The 18,082-nt window shown below is 46.3% G+C and overlaps 1 protein-coding gene across 2 annotated transcripts in view; it reads right to left on the bottom strand.

The window, feature by feature from the left end:
* col11a1a (collagen, type XI, alpha 1a) overlaps positions 1 to 18,082 on the bottom strand; it is a 386,832-nt gene that overhangs the window by 200,703 nt on the left and 168,047 nt on the right. For both annotated transcript variants that reach the window (XM_073062463.1, XM_073062464.1), the window contains 3 exons: positions 13,016 to 13,069; positions 8,623 to 8,676; positions 5,502 to 5,555 (listed from right to left, as the gene is read on the bottom strand). In XM_073062463.1, coding sequence (XP_072918564.1) covers positions 5,502 to 5,555; positions 8,623 to 8,676; positions 13,016 to 13,069 — 162 coding nt within the window. The remainder of the gene's footprint in view (positions 1 to 5,501; positions 5,556 to 8,622; positions 8,677 to 13,015; positions 13,070 to 18,082) is intronic.

Raw genomic sequence — 18,082 nt, 5'->3', positions numbered from 1 at the left:
TTGACTTTGACCATGTGTGGATCTGTGGGACAGTGGGTAGTGGTACCAGCTCACAGCTCCTACGAACTGGGTTCAATCCTGACCTCAGGTGTTGGTCCTTGGAATTATTCAGTCTCTCTAATCTCTCCTTATTACTGAAACCTTCACAGCAGTTTTTAAGGAACGATGGAACTGCTTGCATTGGCCGTTGGTTTGCAGGTGATGCACCGTGGTGTGATGAAGCCTAATGCCAAGGCTCTGGGCCACCTCAGCCCAGAGGTCTGAAATGAATTGGGGACTTTGGTCTGAAGAAATATCAGATAGGGTGCCAAACTGAGTAACCCAAGTGCTGATGAATACCCGAGCCACATCTGCGATTGTCATCAATGCCAGAAGGATGACATTATTTTTCCCCTTGATGTGTTGCACTTCATTTGTTAACTTGGATATGTAGGCCAGGTGGCATTGCTGCCGTGCAGACCAAGGATCTGATACTTTGGTCATTATGTACACAAGGGATGGCCTTGTGTACACAATGTTGTGAAATGGCAACCCTCTATAGAAGAAAACAAAAATGACAGATAGCCAGATGGAGACTGAGAAGCTCACAGTCAAAGATGCTGTACTTCCTTTCGGGAGGATGGAGCTGCCGGCAGAAGAAAGTGAGCAGCCACCACACACCTCCGACCAGCACCCACAGTGTAGTCTGAGACGTCAGTTGTAATGGCTATGGATTGTTGGGGAGCTGGTGCACCAGAAGGGTTGCATTAGAAAGAGCTTGTTTAGTGTCATCATATGCTCTGGTCATGTCCACTGACCAGTCAAGCATGTGATTAGGGACATTGACTTCAAGCTCACTATACAAGGGAAGCATAAGTTCAGCAGCACACGGAATGAAGGATGTTAGCGGTATGGGGTGGTGGAAAATCCATAATAGTAGATACTTTTAATGAGAAGGGTTTTACACCTTCTGTGGAGATGTGACGGTCAAGAAAGTCAATGGTTGACAACCCAAACTGGCGTTTAGCAAGTTTATAATCAACCTGTGTTAGCTAAAGTGTGTAGAGATGAGATACGTGTTCAGATTTGGATGTTCTGGTGACAAGCATGTCATCCAGGTGAACAAAAAGAAATTCTAAGTCTTTTAATAGAGTCCATCAACTGTTGGAAAGTCTGTGATGCATTTTACACTCCAAATGGCATGTGCAGAAACTTAAAAATGCCAAACAGGGTTATCACAGCCATTTTGGGAATGTTCTCAGAGCACATTCTCAGAGTAAGGCATTTGATAAGCTTCCCCATGCCAGGTTCATTCAGAAAGAAATGAGGCATGGGATCCAAGCAGATCTTGCTCATGGATCCAGAATAGGCTTGACTACCAAAAGCAAAAAGTGGTTGTAGATTATTCGTATTCTGCATGGAGGTTGGTGACCAGTGGTGTTACACAGGGACCTGATCTGTGACCTCTCCTCTTTGTGATTTTTATAAATGACCTGGATGAAGAAGTAGAAGGGTGAGTTAGTAAGTTTGATGATGATACGAAAGTTAGGAGCTTTGTGGATAGTCTGGAGAGTTGTCAGAAGTTACAACGGGACATCGCTAGGATGCAGAACTGGGCTGAGAAGAGGCACTTCAACCCAGATAAGTGTGAAGTACTTCATTTTGGTAGGTCAAATTTGAAGACAGAATATAATATTAATGGTAAGACTTAAGGCAGTGTGGAGGATCAGCGAGATCTTCGGGTCTATGTCCATGGCACACTCAAAGCTGCTGTGCAGGTTGACTGTGTGGTTAAGAAGGTGTATGGTGTGTTGGCCTTTATCAAACATGGGACTGAGTTCAAGAGCCATGAGGTAATGTTACAGATATACAAGACCTTAGTTAGACTGACTTGGAGTACTGTGTTCAGTTCTGGTCACCTCACTACAGAAAGGATGTGGATAGTATCGAGAAAGTGCAGAGGAGATTTACAAGGATGTTGCCTGGATTGGAGAGCATGCCTTATGAGAATAGGTTGCATGAACTTGGCATTTTCTCCTTGGAGCGGTGGAGGATGAGAGGTGACCTGATAGAGGTGTATAAGTTGATGAGGGACATTGATCATGTGGTTAGCTGGATGCTTTTTCCCTGGGCTGAAATGGCTAACACAGGTTGGGCATAGTTTTAAGGTGCTTGGAAGTAGATACAAGGGAGTGTCAGAGGTAAGCTTTTCACACAGAGAATGGTGGGTGCATGGAATGCACTGCCAGTGAAAGTGGTAGACGCGGACACGATAGCATCTTTTAAGAGACTCTTAGATAGGTATATGGAGCTTAGAAAAATAGAGGGTTATGTGGTAGGGTAATTCTAGGCAGTTTCTAGAGTAGGTTACATGGTTGGAACAATATTGGGGCCAAAGGGCCTGCAATGTGCTGTAGATTCTCTATGTTTCTGTGTTCACACAGGCACATGATGGTAGCCCCTAAGTTGACTTTGGCAATGGTGATTTCCACATGGGTGGTAACCACCATTGGACTTAGGGACCATATGGAGGGGTGCAGCCCAGGAGCTATTCGACCTGCTTACAATGCCAATTCTTTCAAATTTTGGCGAACTCACCTTTTGCAGTTGCCAGCTTTTCTGGGTCCAGTCTATGTGTGCGGCATGGACTGGTGGGACAGTTGTGGAAATGTGATGCTCAACCCCATGTTTTGTGACTTTCGTGGAGAATGTGGGTTTGACGAGTTTTGGGAATTCACCCAGCATTCGAGTAAAATCACATGTAGTCGTGCATGTGCTTGACAGAGTTGTTGTGGGGAACTTACTGGGGGAACAGGGTAACAACTCAAAGGTCTTGACATCCACAAAATGGCAGATCTTAAAAATCAACCAACAGTCCTTGGGCACACAGGAAATCTGCGCCAAACAGCGGTCTAGCCACTTCAGCCAGGACAAAGTCCCATGTGTAATGTCGCCCACTGAAGCAGAATGTCCCCTGTCGTGTCCTGTAAGTCTGGATCCTGCTCCCGTTGACGGCCTCCCATGAAGTTTTGTCACTGTTTGCCTTCTCATCAATAGGCGATGCCAGTAGTACACTCACTTGAACACCTGCGCCACACAGGACACATAGCCCTGAAAGGGTGTCTGTAATGAACAGTAAACAACCCTGGCAGCTGGAACCCACAGTGTTCACAGACCTCTGTTAGCCTGATGCATTGGCACTGTTGAAGCTGCAAGGCAGTTGGCACTTCTTAGCATTTGTACCAAAGAGAGCATAGTAGAAACATTGACCTGGCATTGTCTGTTTGGAGGCTTTGCTGACCAGGCTTATTGAGGCAGGGAAAGTGGTCCATTTTAGCAAGCTCCCTATAGTCCTTCACCGGTGCATTAGTGAAGGCTATGTGAATTTGACCAGACATTTGCTGCATGAAGAGTTCTTTAAAAATAAAAAAATGATGGTGATTTCCCAGGAACATGTGGTTCATTCTGACAGCTTGAAGAGGAACTGTTTGGCGCACTCAGACTCTGATAGTCCAAAGGTCTGTAAAAGGTGAGTTTTCTGCGAACAGCAGTTATCGTGTTCAGGCGGGTGTTGAATAAGACCCACCACTCTCACAGCTGTGGAACTGCTGAGTGACATTACCACATGGAAATATTTGGCATTGTTAGCAGAGATTTCTTACAGCATGAACTGGGCCTCAGCTTGTACAAACCAAGTGATGGCATTTTACTCCCAAAGTTCTGGCAGTTTCAAAACGACATTCAATAACTCTGGAATCATCCTAGAGCATCAGGGTTACTAGTGTAGGTTTTCACAAATGAAAAAACATGAGGCATTTTATGTTAAGAGAAACCATAACAACTCATGTATTGTACTCCAAACCTGAACTTCACATAATTACGGCCATCTGGCAAAAGGCACCGAAGCATTCGGGCTCTCACAACCAGACTATGTAACAGTTTCTTCCCCCAAGCCATCAGACTCCTCAATATCCAGAGCCTGGACTGACACCAACTTAATGCCCTCTACTGCACCTATTGTCTTGATTATTATTTATTGTAATGCCTGCACTGTTTAGTGCACTTTATGCAGTCCTGTGTAGGTCTGTAGTCTAGTGTAGTTTTTGTGTTGTTTTATGTAGTTCAGTGTAGCTTTTTGTATTGTTTCATGTAGCTCCATGGTTCAGGAGGAACTTTGTTTTGTTTTTACTGTGTACTGTACCAGCAGTTATGGTCGAAATGACAATAAAAAGTGACTTGACTTGACTTGACTTGACTTACGTCATAACGTCAGACCAGCCTCTTAAAGTGAACCCCAACAATGTTGGTGGTTGTGAATGATGTAGGTGTCCATAATTACATTACCCTACAGTATAACTGCTTCATCTTCAGAAGACACAATGTGAGCTTATGTCCTCAGTAACATGGGGGACCTCAGGAAACATACTGAAGTACACTGTCTGTCTCTGCGGAACATGATATTCCTGTAGTTTGGTGTGGTGGAAGCGTGTGGAATGGGATATTCCCAGAGTTCAGTGCAGTGGGAATGTGTGGAATGGGACATTCCTAGAGTTCACTGTGTTTGTAACATGTAGAATGGGATAGTCCCAGATTTGGGTTTGTGATGGGCAAACCGAGTTTGAGAAGGGGGTCTAGAGTTGACCCTATTGACCTGTGCTGCTGTTGAGAGAGAGAGGGGAAGGCATCCAGTGCATATGTGAGAGAGAGAGAGAGAGAGAGAGAGAGAGAGACAAGATTTAATGTTATGGTTCCGCGGCTGATTATTTACCTTTTCTCCAAGGACACTTTGCCTGCTTGTTAAGATTCCACAGAGACAGCAGGGAGGAGCCAGGTTGATGGACAGCCAGTGTCCAGCATGTGGAGATAAAAAGCAGGTCTGCTAAGACACAGGCAGACACACCACGAGACACTGAATGAGCGTTGTGCACCCATGTGAAGGTGGGGGTTTTGGAGGATCGATTCGGGGAAATCGATCAGTGGCTCACAGTGTGAAAAGGTGTGACCGGTGGGGAACTGTTTGTGTGTCCACCCTTGCCTGGGTGACAGGTCCACCACTGAAGAACAGTCGTACGTGATATGGTCATAGTTGGTGACCACACACAGGAAGACTATGGGAAGATCAATGGCAACGGCATCACCTCTCATCACCTCTCTCTCTCTCTCTCTCTCCAACGATACTCAAACAACTATCTCGACCTGAACTGAACTGAACTCTTCACCATCGTAAGACTGTATCCATTTACCCCTAGCTCTGAAAGAGCCCGGTTTTGGTTCCTATTTTCACACTTCTGTATATATCATTGCTAACCTGTTTCATATATTTGTATTTTATAGTACTGTATTGCTTAGTTTACTAATAAACACTATTAGTTTACGGTAATACCAGACTCCAAAGTGTTTTCCATTTCTGCTGGTTTTTAACCCGGTCGCGGGGTACGTGACAGGTTCAGTGGGAACATGTTGAATGGGATATCCTGGAGTTCAGTGCAATAGGAAGGTGTGGTATTAAACTGGTTTCTTACCCGATTGCCTTTTTCTCCAGGAAGTCCTGGCAAGCCGTCAAAACCACGGTCACCCTGCAAGGGGACAACATTCAAGAGTCAAGATTATTTGTTGTGTATATTTCCAGTATGCATTTGTAGATCCTTCTGTTCTACCATACTCCTCAGTGCTCTACCGTTTACAGAGCAAGACCAACCCCGGTTTGCCCTCCAAAGTGCAACACCTCACACTTGTCTACATGAAATTCTGTCTGCCATTTTCAGCTCATTTTTTCCAGATCCAGATACTGATGAAAGTTTGGAACTAAGGGCCAGTTGAACTTTGCTGGTATTCGAGTTGATTGGGGTAAGTTGTTTGCAGGCAAAGGGACATATGGCAAGTGAAAGAAATTCAAAAAATAACAACACTTCAAAGTTTCCATGTTTCTGTTCTATGTTCCACATTAGAGTGAAGGACAAAGATGGCTGGAGTAAGGAAACCTGGACTATGAGGGATATTAAGCCTCTGGCCAAAGATGAGACATGGGTCATGTACAAGGCAGCTGGAATCAAGTGAATCTCTAGAAGAGTATAGGGTTGTAGGAGTGCACTGAAGGAGGACATCAAAAGGATAAACAGGAGATCTGAGATAGCTTTAGGGAGAAAAGATCAGGGAGAATCCAAAGATATTAAACCAAGATTGGGGATGTAGTGAACAGAAAGCAGGACTATTAGAGTTTGCACCAGGATCTGGACCAGCAGGAAACCTGGGCTGAAAAATGGCAGATGGGATTTAATGCAGACAAGTGCAAGGTGTTGTACTTCAGTAGAACCAATCAGGATAGATCTTATAGAATGAGCAGTAGTGCAGCAAAGAGTGCAGTAGAACAAATAGATCTAGGAAGACAGGTCCTTAATTCATTGAAAATGGTGGCACAAGAAGATCAGATTGTAAAGAAACCTTTTGAGATATTGGTTTCATAAATAAAAATATTGAGCACAAGAGATGGGATATTGTGTTCAAGTTGTACAAGACAGTGGTGTGGCCTAATTTGGGACTCACATAGTGTAAAAGGACTACATGTACCATTTTGCCAAGCACCTACGCTCTGTCCACCAGAAGAAGTGGGATCTCCCAGTGGCCACCCATTTTACTTCCACTTCCCATTCCAATATGCCAATCCATGGCCTCCTCTATTGTCGGTGATGAGGCCACACTCATGTTGGAGGAACAACCCCATATGTTTCATTTGGGTATCCTCCAACCTGATGATATGAACATTAGTTTCTCGAACTTCCACTAATGACCCCTCCCATCACCATTATCCATCTCCTTTTCCCTCCTTCACCTTATCTCCTTGCCTGCCCATTGTCTCCCTCTGGTGCTCTTCCCCAATTTTCGTTCTTCCGTGGCCTCCTGACTTCTCCCAATAGCTTTCCCCTTCTCCATCCCTGTATCTCTTTCACCAGTCATCTTCCCAGATCTTTACTTCACCCCTCCCCCTTTCCCAGTTACACCTATCACCCTGTGTTTCTCTCCCCACCTTCCAACTCTGACGCCTCTTTTTTCTCTCCAGTACAGATGAAGGATTTCAGCCCAAAACATTGACTGTCCTTTTTCCCAGAGATGCTTCCTGGCCTTCAGCATTTTGTCACTTAGATTTCCAGCAGCAACAGATTTTCACTTGTTTCTACAGAGAACTGATCTATCTCTGAAACTTGACATGACACATGTCTACACAGTACTCTCTCTGAGACTTCATATACCAACATACCTCTACACAGTATGACCTATCTCTGACACTTCATCAAACAACATGCCTGTACACAATACTAACCTATGTACTCACCTATCTCTGCTAGTTCACATAACAACATATCTCTACTTCGTACTGACCTGTCTCTGAGACTTCACATAACAACACACCTCTACAGGAATATTTGTGATTAAGAAGGTATACGATGCATTGGCCTTCATCAACCATGAGATTGAGTTTAAGAGTCGAGAGGTAATGGTCAGACCACACTTGGAGTACTGTGCTCAATTCCGGTCACCTCACTACAGGAAGGATGTGGAAACCATAGTAAAGGTGCAAAGGAGATTTACAAGGATGTTGCCTGGATTGGGGAGCATGCCTAATGAGAATAGGTTGAGTGAACTCGGCCTTTTCTCCTTGAAGCGACGGAGGATGAGATGTAACCTGATAGAGGTGTACAAGATAATGAGAGGAATTGATTGTGTGGATAGTCAGAGGCTTTTAGCTAGGGCTGAAATGGATGGCACAAGTGGGTGTAGTTTTAAGGTGCTTGGAAGGAGGTACAGAGGAGAGATCAGGGGTACCTTTTTTTTATGCAGAGAGTGGTGAGTGTGTGGAATGGGCTGCTGGTGGCAGTGGTGGAGATGGAAATGATAGGGTCTTTTAAGAGACTCCTGGATGGATACGTGGAGCTTAGAAAAATAGAAGGCTATGGGTAAGCCTAGGTAGTTCGAGGGTTACAACATGTTCGCCACAGCTTTGTGGGCTGAAGGGCCTGTATTGTGCTGTAGGTTTTCTATGTTTCTATGTTTCACAGTACCTTCCCGTCTCTGTCGCCCCTCGTCCCTACACACCTCTCCATCTCTGTAACCCCTTCCATCCTTGACACGTTTCCCTGTCTCTGTAACCTCATCCAGCCCTTACAACCCTCCCTATCTCTGTCACCTGTCCCTACACCCCTCCTGGTCTCTGCAACCCCTTCCATCTCTCCCCATCTCTGTAACCCCATCCAACCCCGACACTCTTCCATGTCTCTGAAAACCCCTCCAGCCCCTACATCTGCTCACATCTCTGTCATTCCTCCGGTCCCTACACCCCTCCCAGTCTCTGTAACCCCCTCCATCCTCAACACCTTTCTCTGTCTCTATAACCCCATCCAGCTCACTTTCTGGTTTCAGCCTACCATTCACTCCTGACATTAAACATGGATTCCCTGTATCTTAAGCCCCTGAACTCCCTCCTGATCCTCGCCACCTCTCCACTCTTTTACACCTCTGCTTACTATCAAGGTTTGAAACTTCCATCCCAGAACATCTCGCCCTGGTTCAGTGTCCCTGTGCCTCAGCCACATTTCTCATGATGCCAGACGGAGACACACGCGCAAGTTCACATTGCTATGGAATTACCTTTGCACCAGGCTCTCCTGGCATTCCGCGGGATCCATCAGCTCCGGGCCGACCCTGGAAAGGATAACAACTCATAAGTCATGTGTGGAAGGAGGGCTTCAGGTGATGATGGAGAAAGTAGGGCAAAGATGAGGTGGGTAGAGAGTGATGGGGGAATAAGGTCTGTGGGAGGACTGGAAAATGTGTGATGGTGAGACCCTGAGCAGTGCGGACAAACAGAAGATTCAAGTATACAAGTATAAACTTAACTGATGTGGAAGCGCAGGCATATAGGTGGGGAAAAAGGGCATTTGGGATTCTAGCCTTCATTGGCTGAGGCTGTATTTTTCCCCACACCAGCCAAAATCCCCTATTTGAGCCTGCCTGTGTTCAACCCATCTCCTTCTCTTCTCACTCCTGCTATGGGGCGGGAGGTGCAGAAGCCCTGGGTCCCACGCCATCAGGTTCAGGAGCAGTTACCCTGCAGCATTCGGACTCCTGGACCAGCTACACTCACCTCAGTGCTGAACTGACTCCTCAGCCATAGACTCACTCTGTGGTTCATGTTCTAGGCATTATTTGTTTATGCCTTTTGTTTGTGCAGTTTGCCTTTTTTCACACATTGGATGTTTGATGGTCTTGGTAGTTTGGGGGGTTTCGTGGATTCTACTGAGTTTCTTTGTTTTGTGGCTGCCTGAAAGAAGATGAATCTCAAGGTTGTAGATGGTATATTGTTAAGAAATGTACTTTGAACTTTGAGACAAGGGTTAATGAAATGGTGACACCACAGCTGAAGCACTGTGCGCAGTTTGGGTCACCACACCCCATGAGGGAGGTCACTGCTCCGCAGACAGTGCAGAGGAGATTTCACAGTTTTGCCAGGTGTAGATTTAGAATCTGGAGAGGATGAATCTGTTCTTGGAGTGAAGGATACAACCAAGTGCAGGTGGACAAAAAAATGGGGAAAAAATTTTCACTACTGCAAAAGTGTCTAATCTCACAGGACAAAGGCTTAAGGTGAGGGCTAGGAGGTTCAGAGGAAAATTAAGAAAGAAATCTTGAACTCACTACTTGAGGGGGAGAGATGGAGACAGAGACCCTCACAAGAAAGATGAGTCTCGAATCATCAAGGCAGAGAAGGTGGTGGAGTCAGTGAGGGTCACTACTTGTCACTTCTGCTCAGTGCTAGTTAACAGTACAGATCATGACTACACACAGCTGGTCAATATTGATCAGTGCTGGTCAATGGAATGGGTCAATTACTGGTCAATGCTGGCCACTAAAGGTCAATAGTGCAGGATACTGTTGGTCAGTGCTGGTCACTACTGGACAGTGCTGGTCAATTATGAAAGTCACTATTGGTCAGTGCAGGTTACTATTTGTAGTGCTGGTCAATGGTGCAGGTCACTACTGGCCAGTGCTGGTCAATAATACAGGTTACTATTGGTCAGTGCTGGTCAATATACAGGTCATAATTGGTCAGTGCAGATCAATAGTGCAGGTGACTACTGGATAGTGCTGGTCAATGATGCAGGTCACTACTGAACAGTGGTGGTCAATTATGAAAGTCACTATTGGTCAGTGCTGGCCAATGGTGCAGGATACTATTTGTAGTGCTGGTCAATGTTACAGACCACTATTGGTCAGTGCTGATCAATGGTATAGTTCAGTACCATTCAGTGCCAGTCAATGGTGCAGGATACTATTGGTCAGTGCTGGTCAAAAGTGCAGATCACTATTCATCAGTGCTGGCCAATACTGCAGGTCACTATTTGTCAGTGAATACCAATAGTGCAAGTCACTACTGGTCAGTGCTGGTTAATGCTGCAGGTTCCTACTGGTCAGTGCTGGTCAATAGTACAGATCACTACTGATCAGTGCTGGTCAATGGTGCAGGTCACAACTGGTCAGTGCATTTCAATGGTGTAGGACACTATTGGGAACTGCTGGTCAATGATGCATGTCATTACTGGTCAGTGCTGGTCAATAATGCAGGATACTACTGGTCAGTGCTGGTCAATGGTACAGGTCACTACTGGTCAGTGCTGGTCAATAGTGCAGGTTACTACTCGCCAGTGCTGATCAATGGTATAGAAGTACTGGTCAGTGCTGGTCAATTGTGAAGGTTACTACTGGTCAGTGCTGCAAAATAGTGCAGGTAAACTTTGATTAGTACTGGTGTATAGTGTAGGTCACTATTGGTCAGTATTGGTCAATACTGCAGGTTACTAATGATCAGTACTGGTCAATAGTGTAGGATACTATTCATAAGTGCTAGTCAATGAAGCAGGTCACTATTGGTCAGTATATGTCAATAGTGCAGGTCACTATTAGTCAGTGCCATCAATGGTGCAGGTCACAACTGGTCAGTGCTGGTCAATGGTACAGGTCACTACTGGTTTGGGCTGGTCTCTGGTACTCGTCAGTACTGGTCAATGGTGCAGGTCACTACTGGTCAAAACTGGTCAATAGTGAACTACTTACTGGTGCTGGTCAATGGTACAGGTCACTGCTGATCAATAGTGCAGGTCACAACTAGTCAATGCTGGTCAATGGTGCAAGATATTACTGGTCAGTGCTGGTCAATGGTACAGGTCAGTGCTGGTCAAATGTTCAGGTCACAACTGGTCATTGCTGGTTAGCAGAATATGTCAATTCTGTCAGTATTGCTGAATAGTGCAGTTCTCTATTGGTCAGTACTGGTCAATAGTGCAGGTCACAACTAGTCAGTGCTGGTCAATAGTGCAAGATATTACTGGTCAGTGCTGGTCAAATGTGCAGGTCACAAATGGTCAGTGCTGGTCAATGGTATATGTCAATTCTGTCAGTACTGGTGAATAGTGCAGGTCACTATTGGTCAGTGCTGGTCAATAGTGCAGGTCATTACTAGCAAATGCTGGTCAATTATACAAGTCCTTACAGGTCAATGCTGCTCAATAGTGCAGGTTACCTTTGGTCAGTATTGGTAAATAGTGCAGGTCACTATCGAAGAGTGCTGGTCAAATGTGCAGGTCACCTTTGGTCAGTACTGGTCAGTGGTACAGGTCACTATTGGTCAATACAGGTGAACAGCGCAGTATACTACTGACCAGTGCTGATCAACATCGCAGGTCACTATTCATAAGTGCTAGTCAATGATGCAAGTCACTATTTGTCAGTTAATGTCAATGGTGCTGGTCACTACTGGTCAGTACTGGTCAATGGTGCAAGACATTACTGGTTAGTGCTGGTCAATGGTGCCAGTTACTACTTGTCAGTGCTGGTCAATGATGCAGGTCACAACAGATCAGTGCTGATCAATAGTTAAGGTCACTATTGGTCAATGCTGGTCAATGGTACAAGTCACTGCTGGACAATACTTCAGGTCACAACTGGTCAGTTCTGGTCAGTGGTATATATCAGTACTGGTTGGTGCTGGTCAATGATGCAGGTCACTATTTGTCAGTGAATGTTAATGGTGCAGGTCACTACTGATCAGTACTGGTTAATAGTTAAGGTCACTATTGGTCAGTGCTGATCATTGGTATAGGTCACTGCTGGTCAATAGTGCAGGTCAAAACTGGTCAGTGCTGCGCAATAGTGCAGGTCACCTTTGGTCAGTACTGGTGAATAGGGTAGGTCACTATTGGTCAGTGCTGGTCAATAGTGCAGGTCACTACTGATCAGTGATGGTCAGTGGTGCAGGTCACAACAGGGGCATCAAGAACAGAGGGTTTGGGCACAGGAGAACTGAGAATTGTGATTAGGAACTGGCATTGATGACTGGGATTGGGGACTGGAATTGGGCCAGGGATTTGGAGCATAGCAGTTGGGGTCAGATGGTTTTGTGACAGGGGCATGAGGGACAGGAGGATGGGAACGGGGGACTGGGATTAGGGTCAAGGATTGGTGACTGTCAATTGTAATTGGGGACAGGGATTGGACCAGGGATTGGGTGCAGAGCGATTGGGTAGAGAGGGATTTGGGGGCAGAGGATCGGGAAAAGATTGACTGGGGAAAGGTGTGGTGATAGGATAATTCAGTACTGGGATTGGGGACAGGATTTGGGGCAGGTATTCAGGACAGGGGGATTGGAGATAGGGAAAATTGCATACTGGGTGATTAGGGAAAGGGATTAGGGATGGGGATTAGGGAAAAGGGAATTAGGGACGGTGGGTTTTGGACAGTGGGTTGTGGATGGGGGTTTGAAAATGGAAGTTTGGGGATGGGGGTTGAGGACGAGTTGGGTTGGGGACAGAGTGATGGGGGTCATGGATGGGAGTCAGGGGTTGGAGACAGGTAAATGGGGGACAGCAATTAGGACAAGGGTATTGGGGACAGGGATTGGGGCCGGGTTATTGAGAACAGGAGGATGGGGACAGTGATTGGGAATTTGTGTGAGAATTTGATGGCATGCAAATCCGAGGGTACCTACCCTCCTGCCAGGCTTTCCGGTCGCTCCCATTATTCCTTGAATTCCACGAGGACCCTGAGTGAGGTGAAAATAGCAGTTAGTCATGTTCATTCCAGGAGATACATCCACTTCACCCTCAAGACATTGACATCACATCCAGTGCTGGAGCACAAGGAGGATGGTTGTCTCAACAAATAGAATCCAGATCCTGAGTGTGCATCACCATAGGGAGGGGAGTCTCCCCTCCTGTCCTCTCTGACTCTAACCAGTCTCCCCCATCCTTCCCACCTATCTCCTGACCTCATCTGCCACATTCTCCCCTTCCCCACCACCCTATTTCAGTCTCCACACCATTTGCCCCTTTCCTCTCAACCCCATCACCCTATTATATCCCCATTCCTCTTAAACTCCTCTCCTACACCATCTCCCCCATCCTCCTACCATTTCCCGCATTCCTCTCAACCCCTACGCCATCTCCTCATTCCTCCAAACCCCACCATCTCCCATTCCACTCAACCCCCATCTGCTCACCATATCCTCCATTCTCCTACCATTTCCCCATTCCTCTCAACCCTCATCTCACCATTTCCCCCATACCTCTCAGTCCCATCTCCAACCATCTTCCCCATTCCTCTCAAACCCCATCTTCCCATTCCTCTTAACCCCAGTCTCCTTAACATTTTGAGAACCCTTGGTTCTCAAAATGAATCTACCCACCATCTTCCCCATTGCTCTCCACCGTCTCCCCATTTCCTCTCATCCCGATCTTCCCATCATCTCCTCATTCCTTTCAACCACCAACTCCCCCATTCTTATTAAACCCCATGCCCCCACAATCTACCCATTTCCTCTCTAACCCCATCTCCCAAGCATCTCTTCCATTCCTCACAGACCATAACTCCTCACCATCAGCCCACATTCCTCTCAACCCTGTCTCCCCATCATGTTCCCTATCTCTCTCAACCACACCATGTTCCCCATTTCTCCCAACCCCACTATGTTTCCCATTCCTCTCAACCCTAATCTACCCACTGTCTTCCCAATTTTTCTCAAAACCATCACCCATCTAATCATTCCTCATAATACTGTCTCCTATCATCACCCCCTTTCCTCTCAAGCCTATCTACCTACTCCCCCATTGCTCTCCACCCCATCTCTCCACCACCTCCACATTCCTCTCAGCCCCATCTCACAATTTCCCCCATTACACTTTATCCCCACCTCCATCATCTCCACTATTCCTTTCAACCTCCAGTCACCCACCCATTTCCCCTTCTCTCAAACCACATTTTCTACTTCCCCATTCCACCATCTCCACATTCCTCAACCCCAGTCTTTCCAACATCTCCCCGTTCCTCTTAACCCCATCTCCCTATTCCTTTCAACATCTCTCCAACTCCCCATTCCTCTCAATGCTCATTTCACCATTTCCCTCATCACATTCAATCCCCACCTCCACCATGTCCTCCATTCCTTTCAACATTGACTCACCTCACCATCTCCCCATTCCTCTCAATTCCATCTCCCCATCCCTCTCAAACCCCATCTCTCCATTTCACCCAATTCCCATCTCCCCCATTCCTTTCAACATTGAGTCACTCCACCATCTCCCCTATCGTCCTAATCCCATCTCCCTATCATCTCCCCATTCCCCTCAATCCCACCTCACCATCATCTTCTCATTCTTCTCAAGTCCCATCTTTTATTACACCCATTTTACCCAATCCCCATCTCCCCACCATCGCCCCATTCCTCTCAAAACCATCTCCCAACATTGCCACTTTCCTTTCAAACACTGTCTCCTCATCATCAGCCCATTCCTTTCAAACCCCATCTCCCCTGTTACTCTCAAAACCATCTCTACCTATTGCCCCATTCCTCTCCACCCCATCTCCTGAAAACCTCACTATTCCTGCCATACGCCATCTCCCTACCACCGCTCAACTCCCATCTCAACATTTCCCCCATTTCACTCAATCCCTATCTTTCCATCTCCCCATTCCTCTCAACACTGATCGCAGCATTTCCCCACCTCTCTCCTGCCCATCTCCCCACCATCTGTCCATTTCACTCAACCCCAATATCACTCTATCCCCATCTCCACCATCTACCCCATTCGTTTCACCACCAGTCACCCCACCATCTCCCTATTCCACTCAAGCCCATCCTGCCCATCATTTCCTCATTCCTCTCAAATTCCATCTCTCCATTGCCCATATTCCACCCAATCCCCATCTCCACCATGTCTCCATTCCTCTCAACCCTAGTGTTCCAAACATCTCACCCTATTCCTCTCAAACCCATCTTTCCACCTGTTCCTCATTCCTCTCAACTCCATCTCCCCTTCATCTCCCTATACATCTCAACCCGTCTCCCCATTTTTGTATTCCTCTCAACCCCCATCTCTCCATCATCTCCCTATTCTGCTCAGTCCCCATCTCTCTTTTCCTCTCAACTCCCATCTCTCCAGCATCTCCCACATTCCTCTCAACCCCCAACTTACTATTTACTCCATTCCATTCAATCACCATCCTATCATCTCCCATAATTACTTTCAACATGAACACCTAACTATTTCCCATTCCTCGCAAGAGCATCTGACTATTTCTCTCAAACCCCATTTGCCTTATATCTCCCCCAATCCTATCAAACCCTTTCTTCCCATCATCTCACCATTCTTGTCAAACTCTATCTACCCACCATCTACCCATTCCTCTCAAAACCATCACCCACCATATCCCCATTCCTTTCAACCCCATCTCCCCCATTACTCTCAGACCCCATCTCCACAACATCTCCCCATTCTTCTCTAGCCCTATCAAACCATTTACCCAATGCCTTCCCATTAATCTCCCCACCATCTCCCCATTCCTCTCAAAACCCAGTTCTCCATTACCTCCATTCCTCTCAACCATCTCCCCATCTTTTTATTCCACTCAACCCCATCTCTCCATCAGCTTCTCATTCCTCTCAAACCTATCTCCCCACCATCTCCCCATTCCTCTCAACCCCATCTCCCCTTCATCTCCCCATACTATCAATCACCTCAATCACCTCTCAATCACCTATTGCTCTCAACCCTAGTCTTCCACACTATCTCACCACTCCTCTCAACCCATTCTTCCCATCATCTCCCACTATTTCCCTTATACCTCTCAGCTTCCATCTTCTAAACCCCAGTCTCCTCACAATCTCACCCATTCCTCTCAAACCCATCTCCCCATTCCTCTCTAGCCCCATAACACCATTTACCCGATGCCTTCCAGTTAATCTACCCACCATTTCCCCATTCCTCTCAACCCTAGTCTCCCCACCTCCCTATTCCTCTCAACCCTAGTCTCCCCACCATTTCCCCATTCCTCTCAACCCTAGTCTCCCCACCATTTCCCCATTCCTCTCAACCCTAGTCTCCCCACCATTTCCCCATTCCTCTCAACCCTAGTCTCCCCACCATTTCCCCATTCCTCTCAACCCTAGTCTCCCCACCATTTCCCCATTCCTCTCAACCCTAGTCTCCCCACCATTTCCCTATTCCTCTCAACCCTAGTCTCCCCACCTCCCTATTCCTCTCAACCCCCATGAGCTCTACTTCCCCATTTCTGTCAAATTCCTCTCCCTTCCATTTCCTCATTCCTCTCACACCCCATCTCCCCATTCTTTTCATACCTGTCTTCCCACCGTCTTCCGATTCCTCTCTAATCCCATTTCCAGCTATCATCTGAAACCCATCTCCCCACCATCAATACCATTCCTCCCAAACCTTGTATCCTCACAATTTCCCCCATTCCCCTTAACCCCTGTCTCACTGCCATCCCCTCATTCCTTTCAACCCATCTATCCACCATCTCTGCCATTCCTCTCAACCCCAGTCTTCCTAACATTGCCCCCTTTCCTCTCAAAACTCATCTATCCACCATCTCCCCATTGCTCTCCACCCTGTCCCTGCACCATCTCCCCTTTTCCTCTCAACCCCATCTCCCCATTCCTGGCAGCCACCATCTCCCTGTTCCTTTCAACAAATGTCTTCACATAATCTCCCCCATTCCTCTCAAATGCCAGCTCCCCCATTCCTATTAAACCATATATCCCCACTATCTATCCCTTTCCTCTCTGTGTAGGACCAGGGCAAGCATAAAACTGGGAGAGCAGGTAAAGGTGAAAAAAAGAGGAGTTTTATTTACCCAAAATATTTACAAACACAACAGAACTGTTCTAAAGTCCAAACTTGAATCAGCTAAACAGAACTTGGTTACAACAACATAGTAAATACTCCTCAAATGAAGTGACACCACTCATCTCCTGATTGTGGATTTATTTTCAATGCTGGCCAGTCCATAGTAAATTGTAGGGGAGAGAAAACATTCCTCTCCTTAAAAAGATACAACATAAATGAAGCAGCACCAGAGAACACGCCTCTGCCTTTAGCAGAATGGCACAATCCAATTATCCAGCCTCATCTACTTAGGCTGGTGTAATGCAACAGCTCAGTCATTTGCCAGATTATCAAGAGGATAGTCAGCTACAGGACACCTTAATATGCCTGGTTGATGGTGCGGCTGATAATTGCAGCCGCCACACTCTCTAACCCCATATAACCATATAATAATCATATAACAATTACAGCATGGAAACAGGCCACCTCGGCCCTTCTAGTCCGTGCCAAATGCTCTCACCTAGTCCCACCGACATGCACTGAGCCCATAACCCTCCATTCCTTTCCTGTCCATATACCTGTCCATTTTTGTTAAAAATGACAATATTGAACCTGCCTCTACCACTTCTACTGGAAGCTCGTTCCACACAGCTACCACTCTCTGAGTAGTAAAGAAGTAAAGAAGTTCCCCCTCGTCTTACCCCTAAACTTTTACCCCTTAACTCTCAACTCATGTCCTCTTGTTTGAATCTCCCCTACTCTCAATGAAAAAAGCCTATCCATGTCAACTCTATCTATTCCCCCTCAGAATTTTAAATACCTCTATCAAGTCCCCCCTCAAAGTTCTATGCTCCAAAGAATAAAGACCTAACTTGTTCAACCGTTCTCTGTAACTTAGGTGCTGAAACCCAGGTAACATTCTAGCAAATCTCCTC

This window comes from Hemitrygon akajei, chromosome 12 (genome assembly GCF_048418815.1).
Source record: "Hemitrygon akajei chromosome 12, sHemAka1.3, whole genome shotgun sequence".
In the NCBI taxonomy this organism is placed as follows: Eukaryota; Metazoa; Chordata; class Chondrichthyes; order Myliobatiformes; family Dasyatidae; genus Hemitrygon; species Hemitrygon akajei.
This window is presented reverse-complemented; position numbering and strand designations above follow the sequence as displayed.